We start from the raw sequence: 15,777 nt of genomic DNA, 5'->3' as shown, positions 1-15,777 counted from the left end.
ATGATCATTTTGAAATCGCCAGGATTTGTTGTACAAACTGATAAATTTGTTAATTTCTGCCAGTTTTTACAGAAAAAAAGTATTTCTATCACATTTCAATTTCGGATTCAGAAAATGACTTGATTGAAGCCTTTTATGCACTCATTTTAATCCACTGAAGAAAAAATGAATTCCAGATTTATTTTATATCCTTTGCTTTGATACATTTAGTATTGGCCAGAAATTTGAATTTTTTTTTTCTTCTTCTAAAATCATTCAGCCCTAATTTTGAATCTGTAACTTTCACATTTTGTGTGGAATTATGTAAAAATTCAACATTCAATCCCTTTTATTTTTGCAAACTAACAGCTTTGCTTTCGAATTGTGTGACTATTCAGTATCTTTCGAGGACAAATACAAAGCCAACCTTGAGCGCGGAAACGCAGAGCTGGAGAGAAGACGATTGGCACTGCTGGAAGCAGAAAAAAAAGAGAAGGAAAGACAAGCTCAAAAGGCACGAGAGGAGCAAGAGCGGAAGGAGCGGGAAGCTCGTGAAGCAGAGGAGAGGCGGCGGAAGGAGGAAGAGAGGCGCTTGGAGCGTCAGCGAGAACTGGAGAGGCAGAGAGAAGAAGAGCGTCGGAGAGAAATTGAGAGAAAAGAGGTGAGATTTGAAACTCGAAATAAAGTTGCTTATCGATTTCGGCGAGCACTTTTAAGCGTCATTGTGCTGTTGTGTATGTGGCTACACTACAGGCTGCGCAACGGGAGCTCGAGCGCCAAAGAAAGGAGGAATTGGAAAGGAGAAAACGAGCAGAACTCCAATTTAAGAGGCAGCAGGAACAGGACGATATCGTCCAGCTCAAAGCTAAGAAGAGGAGTTTGGAGATGGAGCTGGAGGCTGTGGTTAGTGTTCAACTGCTACAATTGCAGAAGTAGTATTACCAACCTTGACGAAGTCCACTGCTCATTCTCCGTCTCCTTATTTTAAAGGGTAACAAACAGCGCCAGATTTCAGACCGTCTGCGTGACATTCAAAACAAGAAGAAGCTTCCCAGGACTGAGCTGGATCTTATCAATCAGAGGAAAGAAGCGGGTCAGCAAGACATAAAAAATATTGAGAAACAGATTGAGGTTAGATCTGTTTTTTTTCCCCTAAATTGTTTGTTTTCTATTTTTTTTTCACAGCATGTTTAAAATATTCTCTCCTTTCACGCTTTGTCAGGAGTTCCATAGGAAGTTGTCCCAATTGATGCCAGAACAGAAAAGGCTGACTGAGACACTCCAAAGCATGGCTGCTAATAACTTGCCTGGTTAGTGTTGACACATCACTGCTCAGATTACAGTCAACAGTCACTTCTTAGTTTACAGAAGCAAAATACCAACTCAATTATACTTATTCATCCTATATTTTTAGTGTCCGCCATCTCCAACCTGAAGCAAAGTGCTACTCAGAAGCAGGGCACATGCTCGAAACTAAGAGATCAGCTGCAAGCCCTTGAGAGAGAAACCTCTGCCAAATTGGGAGAACTGGACCGGTACAACAAAAACTTGCAGGTAGAATACATTGATATGATTTGGGGCTGCTCTGCGGGTGTAAAAGAGGCCCGGGTGGGTAAGGACAGGGGCTAAAAATGACATGGAAATGTGCAGCGTTATATTATAAACTTTAAGCGAGCATACATATCATACCTGACAACAAACTCCTCATCCCGCTAATAAGTCAACATAGATATGGTCCCACTAATGGCATTAGGCAGTCATTTTTCTCTCCAAAACAAATGGTTTTTTTTGTTATCTGCAGAGTTCAAATGGTCTCAACATTGTTGAGAAAAGGAAATGGCTATTCACAGATATTTTGTTTTGGATGTTGGTCCTGCACACTATTTTTACCAACTTGCTTCCTCTTTTTTAACCTTGTGATATTCATTTTGCATATTGTTCTGACCCTCTTGCGCCTTCTTTTTTTTAACCTTTTGTTCTCATTCCTTTTACTTTTCAACCATTGATTGTTCTGTACGTTCTAATGTATCTCTGTCGTGCATCTCTTCCTCGTGACGTTGCAGCATGTGGGTGCTAACAACAACGCTTTGCTTCAGGCGGTCGTCTCACTGCTGTCCTGCCTGTGTAACCTCTTCTACCTGCTTAAGGTTTTCATGTTCCTAGTCGTTCTCAAATATGAGGATCTTTTTAGTGGCTGGTGTCATTGGCTCTCCTCCCCTTTTTTAAAAGCTTTGGCTTCCTCTCCTTTTCTAAACCTGTGTTTGTTCACACATTTCTCAGTTTCTAAGGCCTTTACGTATGCTGTGTCATGGCTTCTTTTTGTCATGCACTTCAGGAACTGAAGGATAGCCAGCAAAAGCAGCAGGCAGCAATAGAGAGGCTGCGAAGCATCAAAGAGGAAAAAAGACAAGAGCTGATTCGGAGAAAGCAGGAGCATGAAGAGATGAGGAAACGGGAAGAAGAGAGGAGGCGGCAGGAGGAGGAAGCACAAAGGTTTTTGACACTTACACAACTGAAATGCCAATGCCATCCAAGCGTCTTTGGATTAGTCCTTGTCAAGTCATGCAACCTCCACACTGACATCTTCATTTGAATATAATCAACTTTTTATTGGCTCAAAATGTTGTGACGTTTGACGGGGTAAAAGGCTCCTCCTCGTTGTAAGGTTTCCCCCAATAGAATGCTTTGTAAGCCTGGTGTACCATCAGGCTAAATTAATTTTATTGATTGATTGTAGATTCTGACGGAGAGAAATACCAATGGCCAAATTACATAAGTATAACAATCTAAAAATCTGTACCTAACTTCAAAGAACAGACAAGGACTCCAAATATTGTCAAAAATTCATTTAACAGATCCCCCAAATTTCGATAAATCAAAAAAACCATTTGCTGGGAGTCACAGACTTCAGATTCTTTCATTTGTCAGTATAAAGCACTACTTTTTCATTCATCTTCCATTCTGCCTGTCCTCACCACGGCCATGGGGGTGCCCGACCCCACCCCAGATAACTATGGGCAATAGCCAGACCAAATTGGTGGCCATCGGATAATACTAAGGCAGTAAAATCAGGCGATTTTAAGACGGGTCACTGGGAAGAGTTTGCAGTGACGTGGGTTTGCCTCTCTGTGATTCTCATTTTAGCGCTTTTTATTTGTTTTTTAGGCTCGAAAAGGAGCGGCAGTGGAAGGAAAAGTTAAGGAGGGATGAGGAGGAACGCCAGAGGAGGCTTCAAGAGGAACGTGAGGCCCAAAAAAGGGAGCAGGAGGAGAAAGAGAGGCAGGCGCTAATCCAGGCGGCCAAGTTGGAGGCGGAACGCGAGCGCAGGGCAAAGGAGGAGGCGGAAAGGAAGCGCCGGGAAGAAGAGGGCAGGAGGAAAAGGGAAGAGGAGGAACGGCAGAGGCAAGTTGAGAGACAAAGGCAGGAGGAAGAGAGGAGAAAACTGGAGGAGGAGAGGAGGCAGTTGGAGGCAGAGAGGAGAAGGCTGGCGGAGGATAAAAAAATGGAAGAAAGGAGAAGAAAAGAAGAGGAGATACTGAAGCGGGAAGAAGAGAGGAGGAGGTTGGAGGAAGGGCAAAGACAGCAGGAGGCAGAGGAAAGGAGGAGGGTTGAAGAAGAGCTCAGAAAGGAGACGATGCGGGTGGAGGAGGAGAGACGGCGACAGAGGGCAGCCCAGGCGGCCCTCCGAGACTCGGAGGACCGAAGAAGGGAAGAGGAGGAGGAAAGAAAGAGGAAAGAGCAACGGGAAGAAGAGAAACGGAAGCTTCAGCAGCAACAGGAGGACGAGAGAAGGTGGCGTGAGGATGAGCGAAAAAAGGCAGAGGAGGAGAGGAAAAGAAAGGTGGAAGAAGAGGAGAAGAAGAGAAGAGAGCACCAGTCCAGTGGAGGCAAAATTGACATTCAAGAAAAGCTGAATTCTCTTCTGAGGGGACTAGAGGAAAGGAAAGGTGAGAACACACTGCACAGACATTTGCTATGGAGATGAAGAGGAGTTTCATGTTTAATTTTTCAACCCCTACCATAGGTCGGCAACCCAGGGCCATGCAACCCAGGAAGTCGGTGGCTCTCACACCCTTTAGGGCACTTTATCCATTCACTGCGCGAAACCACGAAGAGCTCACCTTCAACGCAGATGAAATCATCGAGGTACGATTCGTGTAATAAAGCTAACATTGGATCGAGATTATGAGCTCAATGAAATGACAGAAATTGCAATTCAAAAGCATTTTTGATTATGAAATAACGATGATAAATATAAAAGAACAAACTATTCTGTGTTTACAAAACTAACTAAAAGACTGAAATTAAGCCTAGTCACGTTTTTTTTTTGTGGGGGGGGATTTATCTCCATTTTCTGAACCGCTTTATACTCACTAGGGTCGCGGGGGGTGCTGGAGCCTATCCCAGCTGACTTCGGGCCAAAGGCGGGGGACACCCTGAATTGGTGGCCAGCCAATCGCAGGGCACAAGGAGACAAACAATCATACACTCATCCCTAGGGGCAATTTAGAGTGTCCAATCAGCCTACCATGCATGTATTTGGAATGTTGGAGGAAACCGGAGTACCCAGAGAAAACCCACGCAGGCCCGGGGAGAACATGCAAGCTCCACACAGGTGGACCGACCTGGATTTGAACCCAGGTCTCAAACTGTGAGGCAGACGCGCTAAACACTCGCTCCACCGGGCCGCCCCTAATACCTACACCTCACGTCAAAATGACTGAATACATTTTCATAGCATTTGATAGTTTTTGGAGCTTTTTTTATTGATTTTTTTTTTTAAAGCGCTAATTCTTGCAAATAACTCAACGCATATACTCATACATATGGTACATGGATGTTTGTTTTTAAAATAGACTACTTTGCTCTCTTTTATCAGGTTGACGAGACCGTGGAGAAAGAGGAAGGTTGGTTGTATGGTACCCGGCAGGGTCAGATGGGTTGGTTCCCAGAGAGCTACGTTGAACGAGTGGGATCGTCAGACTCGACAGCCCCCGTACTTCCTTCAAAACTGCCTATCCAATCGCAGCTTTCTAATGCCCTTGAAGCGGCAAAAGTATCTGGCACTAAATCTGCTTTCACCCCTACACACTCTCCAAATGCGACTCACTCTGATACTTCAGGACAGGTAAGACTTTCGTTCTGTTAGCATGGTATTTATGTGTTTTTTTAAAAATAATTGTCAAACCACTTTGATGTACAAAATCAATGACACTGCACCATAATTTGGTCTCTTTTCAGCAGGTTGTAGGCAATCTTCTCGCCCAAGCTCTGTGCTCTTGGACAGCAAAGACAGACAGCCATCTAAACTTCAATAAGGATGATGTAATAAAGGTGCTGGAACAGCAGGGGGACTGGTGGTTGGGAGAACTGAATGGAGAAAAAGGCTGGTTCCCAAAGTCCTATGTCTCACACATGAGTGGAGAGGACAGTTCAGAGTAAGTTTTCAAATGCAAAAAAGAAACAAATGAGACGCCTGCTCTCAGGTTTTTGTTTTTTACCGCGTGTTCATTTAACGGATTGGTTGTTGTATGACAACCATGGATTTGCAGTCCATGTAAAACAGTTAATTTTTAAAGCAACTCTCGTTCGTCAATCGCCATCAAGGAAGGATGCCAATGAGTTATTTTTGTGAAAGCCTCAATGGTAAACATGTCATGCAATCCGAATCCTGCTCTGTCATAGACCTACAACTCACTCTTAACCTTGGCACCTTTTTCATACAATAGATAAGGTCAAGCCATAACAGCATTTATTTCAGCAACTCTGCGACATAACACTTCTTTGGAATGTTTTCAGCCACTCCTAGAAAAATACTATTGCCAAGTGTTTTTTTAAGTTGGTATAAGACTTGAGATTTTGTTGTTGTTGTTTTTTAAATTAGTTTTTGTTTTCAGGATGAAGAGCTCCACATCCAATGCCACAGCGACAGGCGACAACCAGCAATTTGAAGGTGCGCTTATCTGATTTAATCCTTAAATATGACATTAATGAAGTGTTATTTGGCATTGTTGTGGTTCTAGCCTGATTGACAAATTTTCCATCACCAACTTCTTACATTATCTAGAGTATACAGCGTTATACCCGTACGAATCATCAGAGCCTTCAGATCTGAAGTTCAGGGAGGGAGATGTGATCTTGGTGACCAAAATAGGTGGAGAGTGGTGGAACGGCACCATTGGTGACCGTACTGGTGCCTTTCCCGGGACCTACGTCAAACCTAAAGAGCCAGATGTAAGAATTTTAAAGCAAGATGTTAACTCATGACATCAATTTTGCTTATTTGTAAACCTTTTATTGTGTGTGTATTTCTCAGTCGAGCACATCTGCAAAGAAGCCAGGTAAGTATCTACTTTTACACAGAATTGACATATTTCACCCGCTATTTACTTCTTTTTTGTTGAAGTAGTTTGCTAATATGTCTTTTTACACAGAGATTGGCAAGGTGAGCAGAGCACATTTCTCCACTGTACCGGGGCAACTGAGCCTGGAGAATGGCCAACTTGTCGTTATTCTCAACAAAAATGTGTCAGGGTGGTGGCTTGGAGAACTGCAGGTCAGTAGGGATCCACTTATGGACGATAGATGGCACCAAATTATTTAACAAGCATCCTCCGCATTGTCCATTTAAAAGTGAAGCTCCATGCCATTTGCCGATTGGAGTTATGATAATTTTCTTTGTGTTTGTTTTGACAACAGGCCCGCGGTAAAAAGCGGCAGAAGGGCTGGTTTCCTTCGACACATGTCACCATACTGGGCTCAAATAGTGGCAAATCCACACCAGCAAGCCAGTCAGGTAAACCGTACAGATACACAGTTAGGGACTGACAACATTATTATCATTTGTATCTCAGTGAAAAAAAAAGTTTACATAGAAAATAGTATACATAGAAAAAACAGAATTGTATTTTTGTATTGTATAAAAACCGTCTTTCAGATAAAAAGTTGTTTATACTAAGCGTTGTTTAAGGCAATGCAAACATATTTAGTGGTTTTCTAGTCTCCACCCACCCCCTCCACCGATATATTATTTATTGTGTTGTTGTTTTTTTTAAATATTAAATTTTTATGTATTAATTTGCTAGTGCCAAAGTCAACCATTCCACATTGCTAACCTGGTAAGAGTGACGGTTACAATAAGTACTTTTATGAAGACACCTAAGAAGGAAAATGCGTAAAAAGCAAAAGAAACGAAACCGGTTTATTTTGTATGACATTACACAATAAATTCACAACTAATTGGTGAAGTTGAAAGATTTTTCGAATGAATGGCATTGTTCTTTTGTTTAGGATTGTACCAGGTGATCGCCATATACGATTACACAGCTGCTAACAAGGACGAGCTGAGCTTTTCAGCAAACCAGCTGATCACCGTTCTCGATAAGAACGACCGTGACTGGTGGAAGGGCGAGGTCAACGGGGCCACTGGCTTATTTCCCACCAATTACGTTAAGATGGCCTCGGGGGACGGTGACCCCAGTCATCAGTGTAAGTAATACACTTACACATGACTGCACCCTTGATTTGTCGTAGTGATAGTGCATATTGGTGAACCTTTGGTCGAGTAGGCGTGTTTCAAGGGGCTTTTGGGAGCTTTTTTCTTTCATCAATGCGCTCTGCATGCAATCTATTCCTTAGTTCATGTTCTTTTGCACTGCACACAAACCGTTGTTATAGTTCAAAATTAGAAACTCGTAAAAATGATGTGGACCCTGTGTAACAGGGCTCTCAAACTTAACTTATTTAGGACCATTAGAAATGGTACGTGTGAGTGTGGGCCACGTAAAGTAATCCAAAAGTAAAAATCCAAGTAATTCAATCTTCTGGAATCAGCTAACTCAACTCAAAATTATTCTGTCTCTCACTTTTCTTGAAGTTGGCTGGGTTGGGCGCCGCCCTTTTTCTTTTTTTGAGAAAACACATGAATAGGTGACGAGATGTATTTTAATTCCATCTTTGTCACTTTGGAAGTATGTTTCAATTGAAACATAGTGTGACTCAACTTCTTGGGGGAAAAATACTCAAAACTGCCATGAACCATGGTAGCTTGTACTGTAAGAAAACAAAAACCCACACACACAAACAACGGGGCAATGACACGGAGGCCACCCAAACACTTCAATGTCAAGCAGGGGGCCACAAGATAAGTATCGCGGGCTGCATTTGGCTACCGGACCATTTTCTTGGGACCAGCTCTAAAGATCAAATCATTTCAAGGAACTGCAACTTCTGATTTTTCCCTGTGGAAAATACTCGTTACTTTAATAGTCCTATAGATAAAGAAGAATGAGAATACTACTTGATTTCTCACTGCAATCAATACATCCAATCTGATTACTAATTTCTGTCTTTTCAATGGAGGGTTTTGTCCAGCTATGGGATCTGTTTTTCCCCCTGAAATGTTTGGTGAAACCCACGACAATAAACACTGCATGGGACTTTAGACAGTTTTCATTGTCTTGGTAGTCGTATTCACTACAAATTCCAGAATAAAACAGTTATATTATCTGTGATCATCAGTCACTAGTATTGATAACACATTAATTCAGTATCTTCTTTAAGGATTTGACATTTTCGAGGTCCTTGGGCAGCTGAAATCTTTTGCTAGGTGGTCATTCCTCCCCTTCAACTATGCCACCCAGCTAATTTTTCACCGCATCTGCCTTTGTAGTGAATTTGAATCATCTAGACCATATTTCTATCTTCTTTTTAGCTCTAATACACTTGTTTTTATGCCATTGCTTACGGTGTTGCCTTTCCCCAACTTTTTCACCTTCTCTTAATGCCCCACTTGTTGCCCTCCCACCCACTTGCCCTCTTTTCTCCTTTTAGGCTAGTAGAACGGGTTCCACCAAGTTTCCTACACCTGACTTCAGAGAGACCCACTTTTATTGCAAACTGCTCTGATCCACTAGTGTTTTGGTTTTTCCAACCATGCCACTCAATTCACTCTCATTTAAGTCATGTTTTGGAGCCTTCTTGGCTTTGTGAGGGACTTTTTTAATAGTGTTATGCAACGATCCTTTGTGCCTTTTCTTTGTAAATAACACGCAATAATAGATGGGTAGTGGGTCTCTCTATGGTTTACTCTAGAGTTTTCTTTCCCTTGAGTTCCTTCTTTCTTTGCTTCTTTTCTTCTCTTTTTATGAGCATTCACGCGTTTTAACTCTTGAACAAAAATGTTATCCAATTTTTTTTACCAACTTTACCTGAAATTTGTTAGTGCCTTCTCCACATAATCCTCGATGGAAATGGACGTTTTCCGAAAGGGATACAATCACGATTTTTAGTAACAGTGTGTAAGCTTGAGGGAAAACCTATGTCTAGTGCGCGTGCCCCCCCGCTATGCTGTGCTAATGCTTAAAAGGGGACTTTTCTGCCTTGTTTTTAATAATTGTTTCTGAATCATCTGGATCAGTGTACCATAAACTCTTGAAATTTAAATCTTCAAGAAAACAGGGTAAAACAACTTGACCCTAATGATGATGTATATTTATTTTCTTTGGGTTCTGCCTTAAAACATTAAAGCTTTGTTGGATTTCACAACTAAGTGTTAGTGTAATTATTCCTGAAAATTCGTGTAGTGCAAGCATGTGTGTGTGTGTGTGTTTCTGTGTGTGTGTGTTTTGTAAACAAGATTAAGATGGGATGGACTTGATTTAGGAAAGCTTGTGACTTTCACAATCACTGGAAAAAAACAAAATTAAGAACATGGTTTACTGTGGTACTTTTAAAAAAAAGATTTTTTTTCTATTCAAATGGCCAAAAACAACCTGTGTAAATGCATGGAGTGCATTACTATCTAAATCTCTCTGTTTTGGTACAAACAAATTTATTTTCTACATGGAAACATTTATAATCCGCTACCGGCAACAAAAAGATAAAAGCCGGAAAGACAAGACAGACAAAAACGACTTTGGGCGAATAGATGTGATTTATTTGAACATGTGAAGACAGTGACCAAGGAAAATATATATTTTTTTGTTCATATTTTGTATTTTGTGAGTACCAGTAGTTTTGATGAACATGCGTCAGGTAATGTCGTGTGCCAGCAGTTTTCGTTTTTTAAACCTCTGGCCATCTGGTAAGTATATATACAGGTTGTGTACAGTAGACATGTGAAAGCTCAATGCTTAACCAGGTTATTCTCCTGCATGAAGGAAGCAGTGTACGCATTGTTAATTACCGCTGTGGTTTTTGGAATCGCATAGAGAAATGTTGCCAAGTTGTAAAATAGTTTTTGCCTCCAAAATACCCCGTCTTGTGTATTTCTCTTTTTTTGTCTGCTATAGGGTGTTCAGACCTGACCAGCCTGGACTCGCTCAGCCCGTTGGAGAAGAAAAGACAAGGCTATATCCATGAACTCCTTCAGACAGAAGAGAGATACGTGGAGGACCTGCAAACAGTGCTGGAGGTGGGACTAATTCAATGGGCTAAACTGCTGGACTGTGTGGTCAACGTCTGCGGTTCTCATTTTAGGTTTTCCACAAGCCAATGTCGGAATCCGGACGACTGACTGATGAAGAAATGAGCATGATCTTTGTCAACTGGAAAGAGCTGATTTCCTGCAACTCTAAACTTCTCAGGTTAATTTCTAATGTCTACTAGAAGGTTTTTTTGGGCATGGCGCTTAAATTGTTGCTCCTTTTTTAATTTTAAGAGCATTATCTGCTCGAAAGAAGAGCGGCGGGGAGAACATGCCCGTGCAGATGGTCGGAGACATTCTAGCCGCGGAGCTGTCCCACTTGCAGCCCTACATCCATTTCTGCTCTTGTCAGATTAACGGAGCCGCACTTCTTCAGACCCGCACAGACAATGAGTCTGACTTCAAATTGTTTCTCAAGGTAAAAGGCAGACCTCTTAACACTCATTCAACTCATTGGCGGCTGTTGACGATGCTAGATGTCTGATCCATTTTGACAGAATGACTCGAAAACATGAGCATTCATAGCTAGTTATCCTCGGATAAATTAAATGCTCTGTCTATTGTTGTTAAGGGCTCAACAAAGTGTTAAATATTATAAAACTTAACATAAAATCTCTTTAAAACTAATTTTAATGGTATTACTTTTTTGGGGAAAATAATATTAATTTTATAACGATTTTTTTCATGAAATATATCAAACTATTATTGAAAAATACTGTCATGATTCATTGTTAAAAAATACTATTAGTTACAATTGAAACATAGCATCCAAATAAGTGGGTGAGTTTCATACAAAACGTTTTCTGTTGTGGCTAATTTGATCTCATATGTGTATGGCAGGTCTCTATAGGGTTCATTTTAGTTTAAATTCATATGACTAGAAACAGCCACGTTTCCTATAAAGTGTTTCTGCTAATCCAGAAAAACTAATTGATAAAACCAAATAGATTTCAAAAGGTGATTTAAAATTGAGCGAGGCATTCAATTAGGGCCAACTACTTAAGTTTTCCCATTTGTGACATTTTAAGTCTATCTTGTCTCTCCTGTTTAAGAAAATCGGAACAGATTACAGATGTAAGGGGATGCCGTTGTCCAGCTTCCTCCTCAAACCCATGCAGAGGATCACACGTTACCCACTCCACATCAAAAGTGTACGCACGTCCGTCCGTCCGCATGCTACTCGTACACAGTAATGAATGCGATTGTGAAAAAAGACAGTTTTCATCATTGGTATGTGTTTGATTAGATTCTGGAGTGCACTGCGGAGGGCCACGCTGACAGAGGTCCTCTGAAAGAAGCTCTGGAGCGGGCAGAGGAGCTCTGTAAACAGGTGTGCGATGCCTTCAATGCCACGTCATACGTTACAGACCCGCCGTATATTCATTTGAGTCTTTCCTCCATCCCAATTTTTTCACCATCCTCTTGTGCCAAACAGGTCAACGAAGGAGTGAGAGATAAGGAGAACTCGGATAGGCTGGAGTGGATTCAAAACCACGTGCAGTTTGATGGCACCGTCGAGGTATTCAAGTATATGCTTTTAACAAATAGGACCTGCAAATGAATTCATTTTTCCCTTTTCCACAGGGTCTTGTTTTTGACTCTATCACCAACTGTTTGGGGCCACGAAAATTACTTCACAGTGGCAAGGTGACCGATTTTTAAATCAATCTCCTTGCTGCCCATATTCCATCATTGGTTTCTTTCATTGGGATTCCTTTTGTCTGAATGCATGTTAAACAGCAGTGGTGTCTTTATTCTGTCCGCCAGATGTACAAAGCAAAGAGCAACAAGGAACTTTGGGTCTTCCTCTTCAATGACTTCCTGCTTTTGACTCATTCCGGAAAACAATTCACCTCATCTGGCATTGACAAACTGTTCAGTGCAAAGAACAACGCCCAGCTCAAAATGTACAAGCCGGTAAGAAACACTTCATCATCATTCCAACTGACAGTTAAAATATTTGTAACATTTTTGGACTGTTTTTTTTTCTTTTAACCTGCAGCCGATAATGCTCAATGAAATTCTGGTGAAGCTGCCGGATCCTTCCAGTGACGAACCCGTCGTTCACATCTCACACATTGACACAGTTTACATACTGAGGATGGACAATATTAATGAACGGTAGTCAAACACACACACGCACGCACACACACACACACACACACACACACACATGCACAAGCAGGAAAGTTTAGAGATGGCTAAATTAACCCATTGGCTGCCATTGCAATTAACGCTTAATCATTTGCACTAAAAAATGGACAGTCACAGCCAATTCTCCCTATTTTTGTATGCGTGTAAAAGTGTGAAAAATGCCTTGGAATCAGCATAAAATTTGCTTGCTACGACCCCTAACTGGCCTAGAATAATACTGTTTATTTGTGTTTTCAGGACATCCTGGGTTCAGAAAATCAAGGCTGCATCTGAAGAATATTTGGAGATGGAAAAGAAAAAGCAGGACAAGGCCTACCACGGTATGCAGGTCCCTCGCTTGCTCGCTGTCGCACACACGTGTACATTTGCATTAAAGTTGACCGGATCTGATCTTTTCAGCTCGGTCTATGAGGGGAACTGGAATCGGGCGACTTCTCGTCACAATCTTGGAGGCCACTGAGCTCAAGGCAGTCAAGTCAAACGGTACATTTATTTAGTAGTTTCCGTTTTAGTCTCAACTGCTTTTTCATCAATATAACATTAGCATAACTGGAAGTTGCATTGGGGCAAACGAATAGCTGTTTAGGGTGCATTTCTATTTATACCATGTCTGGTGAAGGAGGGTTTCTGTGATAAAGCAAAGAAGCTACTTAAAAAAAAAAACTCCTCACTAACTCAAGAACGAGAATTTTTTTTCTCTTCATGTACTTAAATATTTTTTGGGGTATTTATTCTGATTTTATGTTGAGGAATAACTTTTTTTTTTAAATTCTGTGCTATACTTGTGTATTCTGAGAATTTAGATTTAAATAAGTATATATTGTTATATTATGATAACAAATATATATTTGTACGAAATTCGTACGACTGATTGTTTTTCAGTTATGGCCCTGGTTAACACGCTTACACAAGTTTGACTTTCATCCCAGAATTTTCATGCAGTAAACACAGTTGCACAACAGTACTAATGAAGGATTTAGGGGTGTCAAACTCGGGTTGGTTCGCGGGCCGCTTTAACATCAACTTGATTTCACGTGGGCCGGACCATTTTAGATATAATATTTAGATTTTTTTAATATAAATGGATTAAAAGAACTGGATTAAACGCCCTGAATATTCGTTTTTTTTAAAGATCTAAAACAATGTTTATTTTAGCTTTTTTAAAATATATTTTTAGATTTTACAAAATGATTTTTGAACTAAAAACACAGAAAAAAATGATTTAAAAAATTACAATTATTGATTTAAAAGGGGAAAAACAGGAAATTTAATATACATCTATACTCTTCATTTTAATTTGACCCTAAAACAGAAAGTCAGCACTCATGATTTACTTTCCCGGGCCACACAAAATGATGCGGCGGGCCAGATTTGGCCCCCGGGCCGCCACTTTGACACATGTGATTTAGGTTGTCTTCCTTTGTCCTTTTTCATTTTGTTTCCTTTTATGTCCACATCATCCTCTTTCAGGTAAAATTAATCCATACTGCGAGGTGACCATGGGATCTCAGGTCTTCACGTCCCGAACGATCAATGACACCGTATCCCCCAAGTGGAACTTCAACTGCCAGTTCCAAATCAAGGACGTCTACCAAGACGTCCTCTGCATCACCATCTTTGAGAGAGACCCGTTTGCTCCTGATGGTCAGTTCTCCTCTCCATCCTTCTCCTTCCTCACTAAGAACGACTACAAATGAAATTTCCCGAATACGGGATGAACAAAGTTATCCAATCCAAATGTGTCCCTTCCCTTTGCAGACTTCCTGGGCCGAACAGAGGTTCCCATGGCGACCATAAAGAAAGAGCTGGAGCACAAGGGCGCTATAACGCGACGTCTTCTCCTGCACGAGGTGGCCACGGGGGAAGTGTGGGTTCGCCTCGACCTGCAACTCTTAAACGGCTAATGAGAATAGTTGGCGTGCCTTAATATCGGGAGAAAAGAAGGCAGAAAATCTGTCGCACATTATGGCATTCCTCTAGGAGGGCTATTACCTTTTCTGTGGATGAAAAAGTACATTTTAATGATTCCTATAAGGAAAGAGCGACCAGTTGAAAAGGCTGTGTACATGCGACTGCACTACAGCTATTAAGTTTTAGTAGACAAGAGGTCTCTAAATGCGTTTAAAGAATCAAGCCAAAGCAGTTTTGAGTTGAAAATATTCACAGGAGAGCCAGCTTGTCGACGAATGTTCGAAAGAGAAGATCTCAGGATATGTCGGTCAATGTAATACATGAGGCGCTATCTGCTTTGTGCGGGTCTGCTGCCGTTTGCAAAGTATCTCTGTTTGGAATAATTATTGGCTTCCGATCATTTTACTGTTGGATAAGAGAAAAAGTTACGGTAAGATCTTTTGTACTTGTACATTTGTGTGACAATTTCATAGACTGGATGTAACTGTAATTTTGTCAATAACGTGCGCAAGAGAGTTTTGTTCACGATTACTTTGTGGAGCGCGTTTAGATTTGGCTATGTGGTTTACATGTAGTAGTTCATAACTTGTAAAATGTGTTTTATTATTTTTATGTAAGTGGGATTGTTTGGTGGTGACATCCAGAATCATTTGTGTTTTTATTTGACCCTCTGGAGATGACTTTTGCCAGTTTTGCAAAAATAATTCCCCTTTTTATTTACATGGGTTACATGATTTCTTACTATTGAATCCTGTTATTGTTCATTTCGAACTTTTTTTTTTTCTCGTGCTTGCTGTTTCACTTTAGTCTTACAAATGCACAGTGCGACGCTTCTTCTTCATTCCCACTGCAGATCTGAATGTCGCCTCCCCTTCAGCATTGGTTAATGCTCTAAAAGTCAGCTCCTGCTGGTGTTCTGTAGGTTCATTTCCAAATGTATTTATTCTTTAATTTATGTGTGCGACTATCCAAAGGCTTGACGCTGCCTTGTTTGTGTCATCCTCTTTTATTTTCTTCATATTCGCTGGTAGCGATTTTAGGGTTGGGGAAGCTTGTTGCAGCTTTGTTTCAATTGTGCTCTCTTGTTAGGTCAAACTGGTTGTTTTTATTTCTTTTAGTGACCGGGCTGCTAATTTGGTCCGAAAAGGTTTATGAAACATTTGATGTTATTTTTGTTCCCCCTCCCCGACCATCTGTTATGTTACGCCCACCGAGACTGTCTGTGTACCTGCTGTTCGTACCCACCTGGGCGTGAATAATGTGCTCAATCAGTGGTGCTAAGGTCAAATAAAATTCTTTCAAAATGC

The 15,777-nt window shown here is 41.0% G+C and overlaps 1 protein-coding gene across 2 annotated transcripts in view; it reads left to right on the top strand.

Annotated features, from left to right (window-relative positions):
* The window catches only part of itsn2b (intersectin 2b), a 23,698-nt gene extending 7,921 nt beyond the window's left edge, over window positions 1–15,777 (top strand). The window contains exons 12-40 of one of the 2 annotated variants that reach the window (XM_077619973.1): window positions 378–640; window positions 733–882; window positions 970–1,110; window positions 1,202–1,289; window positions 1,394–1,533; window positions 2,315–2,472; window positions 3,145–3,926; window positions 4,004–4,125; window positions 4,859–5,107; window positions 5,224–5,417; window positions 5,877–5,932; window positions 6,047–6,213; window positions 6,296–6,320; window positions 6,414–6,535; window positions 6,679–6,775; window positions 7,270–7,467; window positions 10,272–10,393; window positions 10,459–10,565; window positions 10,640–10,823; window positions 11,458–11,556; window positions 11,652–11,735; window positions 11,841–11,924; window positions 11,990–12,052; window positions 12,173–12,322; window positions 12,408–12,526; window positions 12,797–12,879; window positions 12,959–13,042; window positions 14,030–14,203; window positions 14,318–15,777. In XM_077619973.1, the coding sequence (XP_077476099.1) occupies window positions 378–640; window positions 733–882; window positions 970–1,110; window positions 1,202–1,289; window positions 1,394–1,533; window positions 2,315–2,472; window positions 3,145–3,926; window positions 4,004–4,125; window positions 4,859–5,107; window positions 5,224–5,417; window positions 5,877–5,932; window positions 6,047–6,213; window positions 6,296–6,320; window positions 6,414–6,535; window positions 6,679–6,775; window positions 7,270–7,467; window positions 10,272–10,393; window positions 10,459–10,565; window positions 10,640–10,823; window positions 11,458–11,556; window positions 11,652–11,735; window positions 11,841–11,924; window positions 11,990–12,052; window positions 12,173–12,322; window positions 12,408–12,526; window positions 12,797–12,879; window positions 12,959–13,042; window positions 14,030–14,203; window positions 14,318–14,463 (4,451 nt within the window). In that variant the 3' untranslated portion in view covers window positions 14,464–15,777. Of the gene's footprint in view, window positions 1–377; window positions 641–732; window positions 883–969; window positions 1,111–1,201; window positions 1,290–1,393; window positions 1,534–2,314; window positions 2,473–3,144; window positions 3,927–4,003; window positions 4,126–4,858; window positions 5,108–5,220; window positions 5,418–5,876; window positions 5,933–6,046; window positions 6,214–6,295; window positions 6,321–6,413; window positions 6,536–6,678; window positions 6,776–7,269; window positions 7,468–10,271; window positions 10,394–10,458; window positions 10,566–10,639; window positions 10,824–11,457; window positions 11,557–11,651; window positions 11,736–11,840; window positions 11,925–11,989; window positions 12,053–12,172; window positions 12,323–12,407; window positions 12,527–12,796; window positions 12,880–12,958; window positions 13,043–14,029; window positions 14,204–14,317 lie in introns of both variants that reach the window. The other variant, XM_077619964.1, reaches the window with a different exon arrangement.

Source organism: Stigmatopora argus, chromosome 2, assembly GCF_051989625.1.
Source record: "Stigmatopora argus isolate UIUO_Sarg chromosome 2, RoL_Sarg_1.0, whole genome shotgun sequence".
Classification (NCBI taxonomy): Eukaryota; Metazoa; Chordata; class Actinopteri; order Syngnathiformes; family Syngnathidae; genus Stigmatopora; species Stigmatopora argus.
Note: the sequence above shows the minus strand (reverse complement) of the source record. Positions and strands in the feature narration are given on the sequence as shown.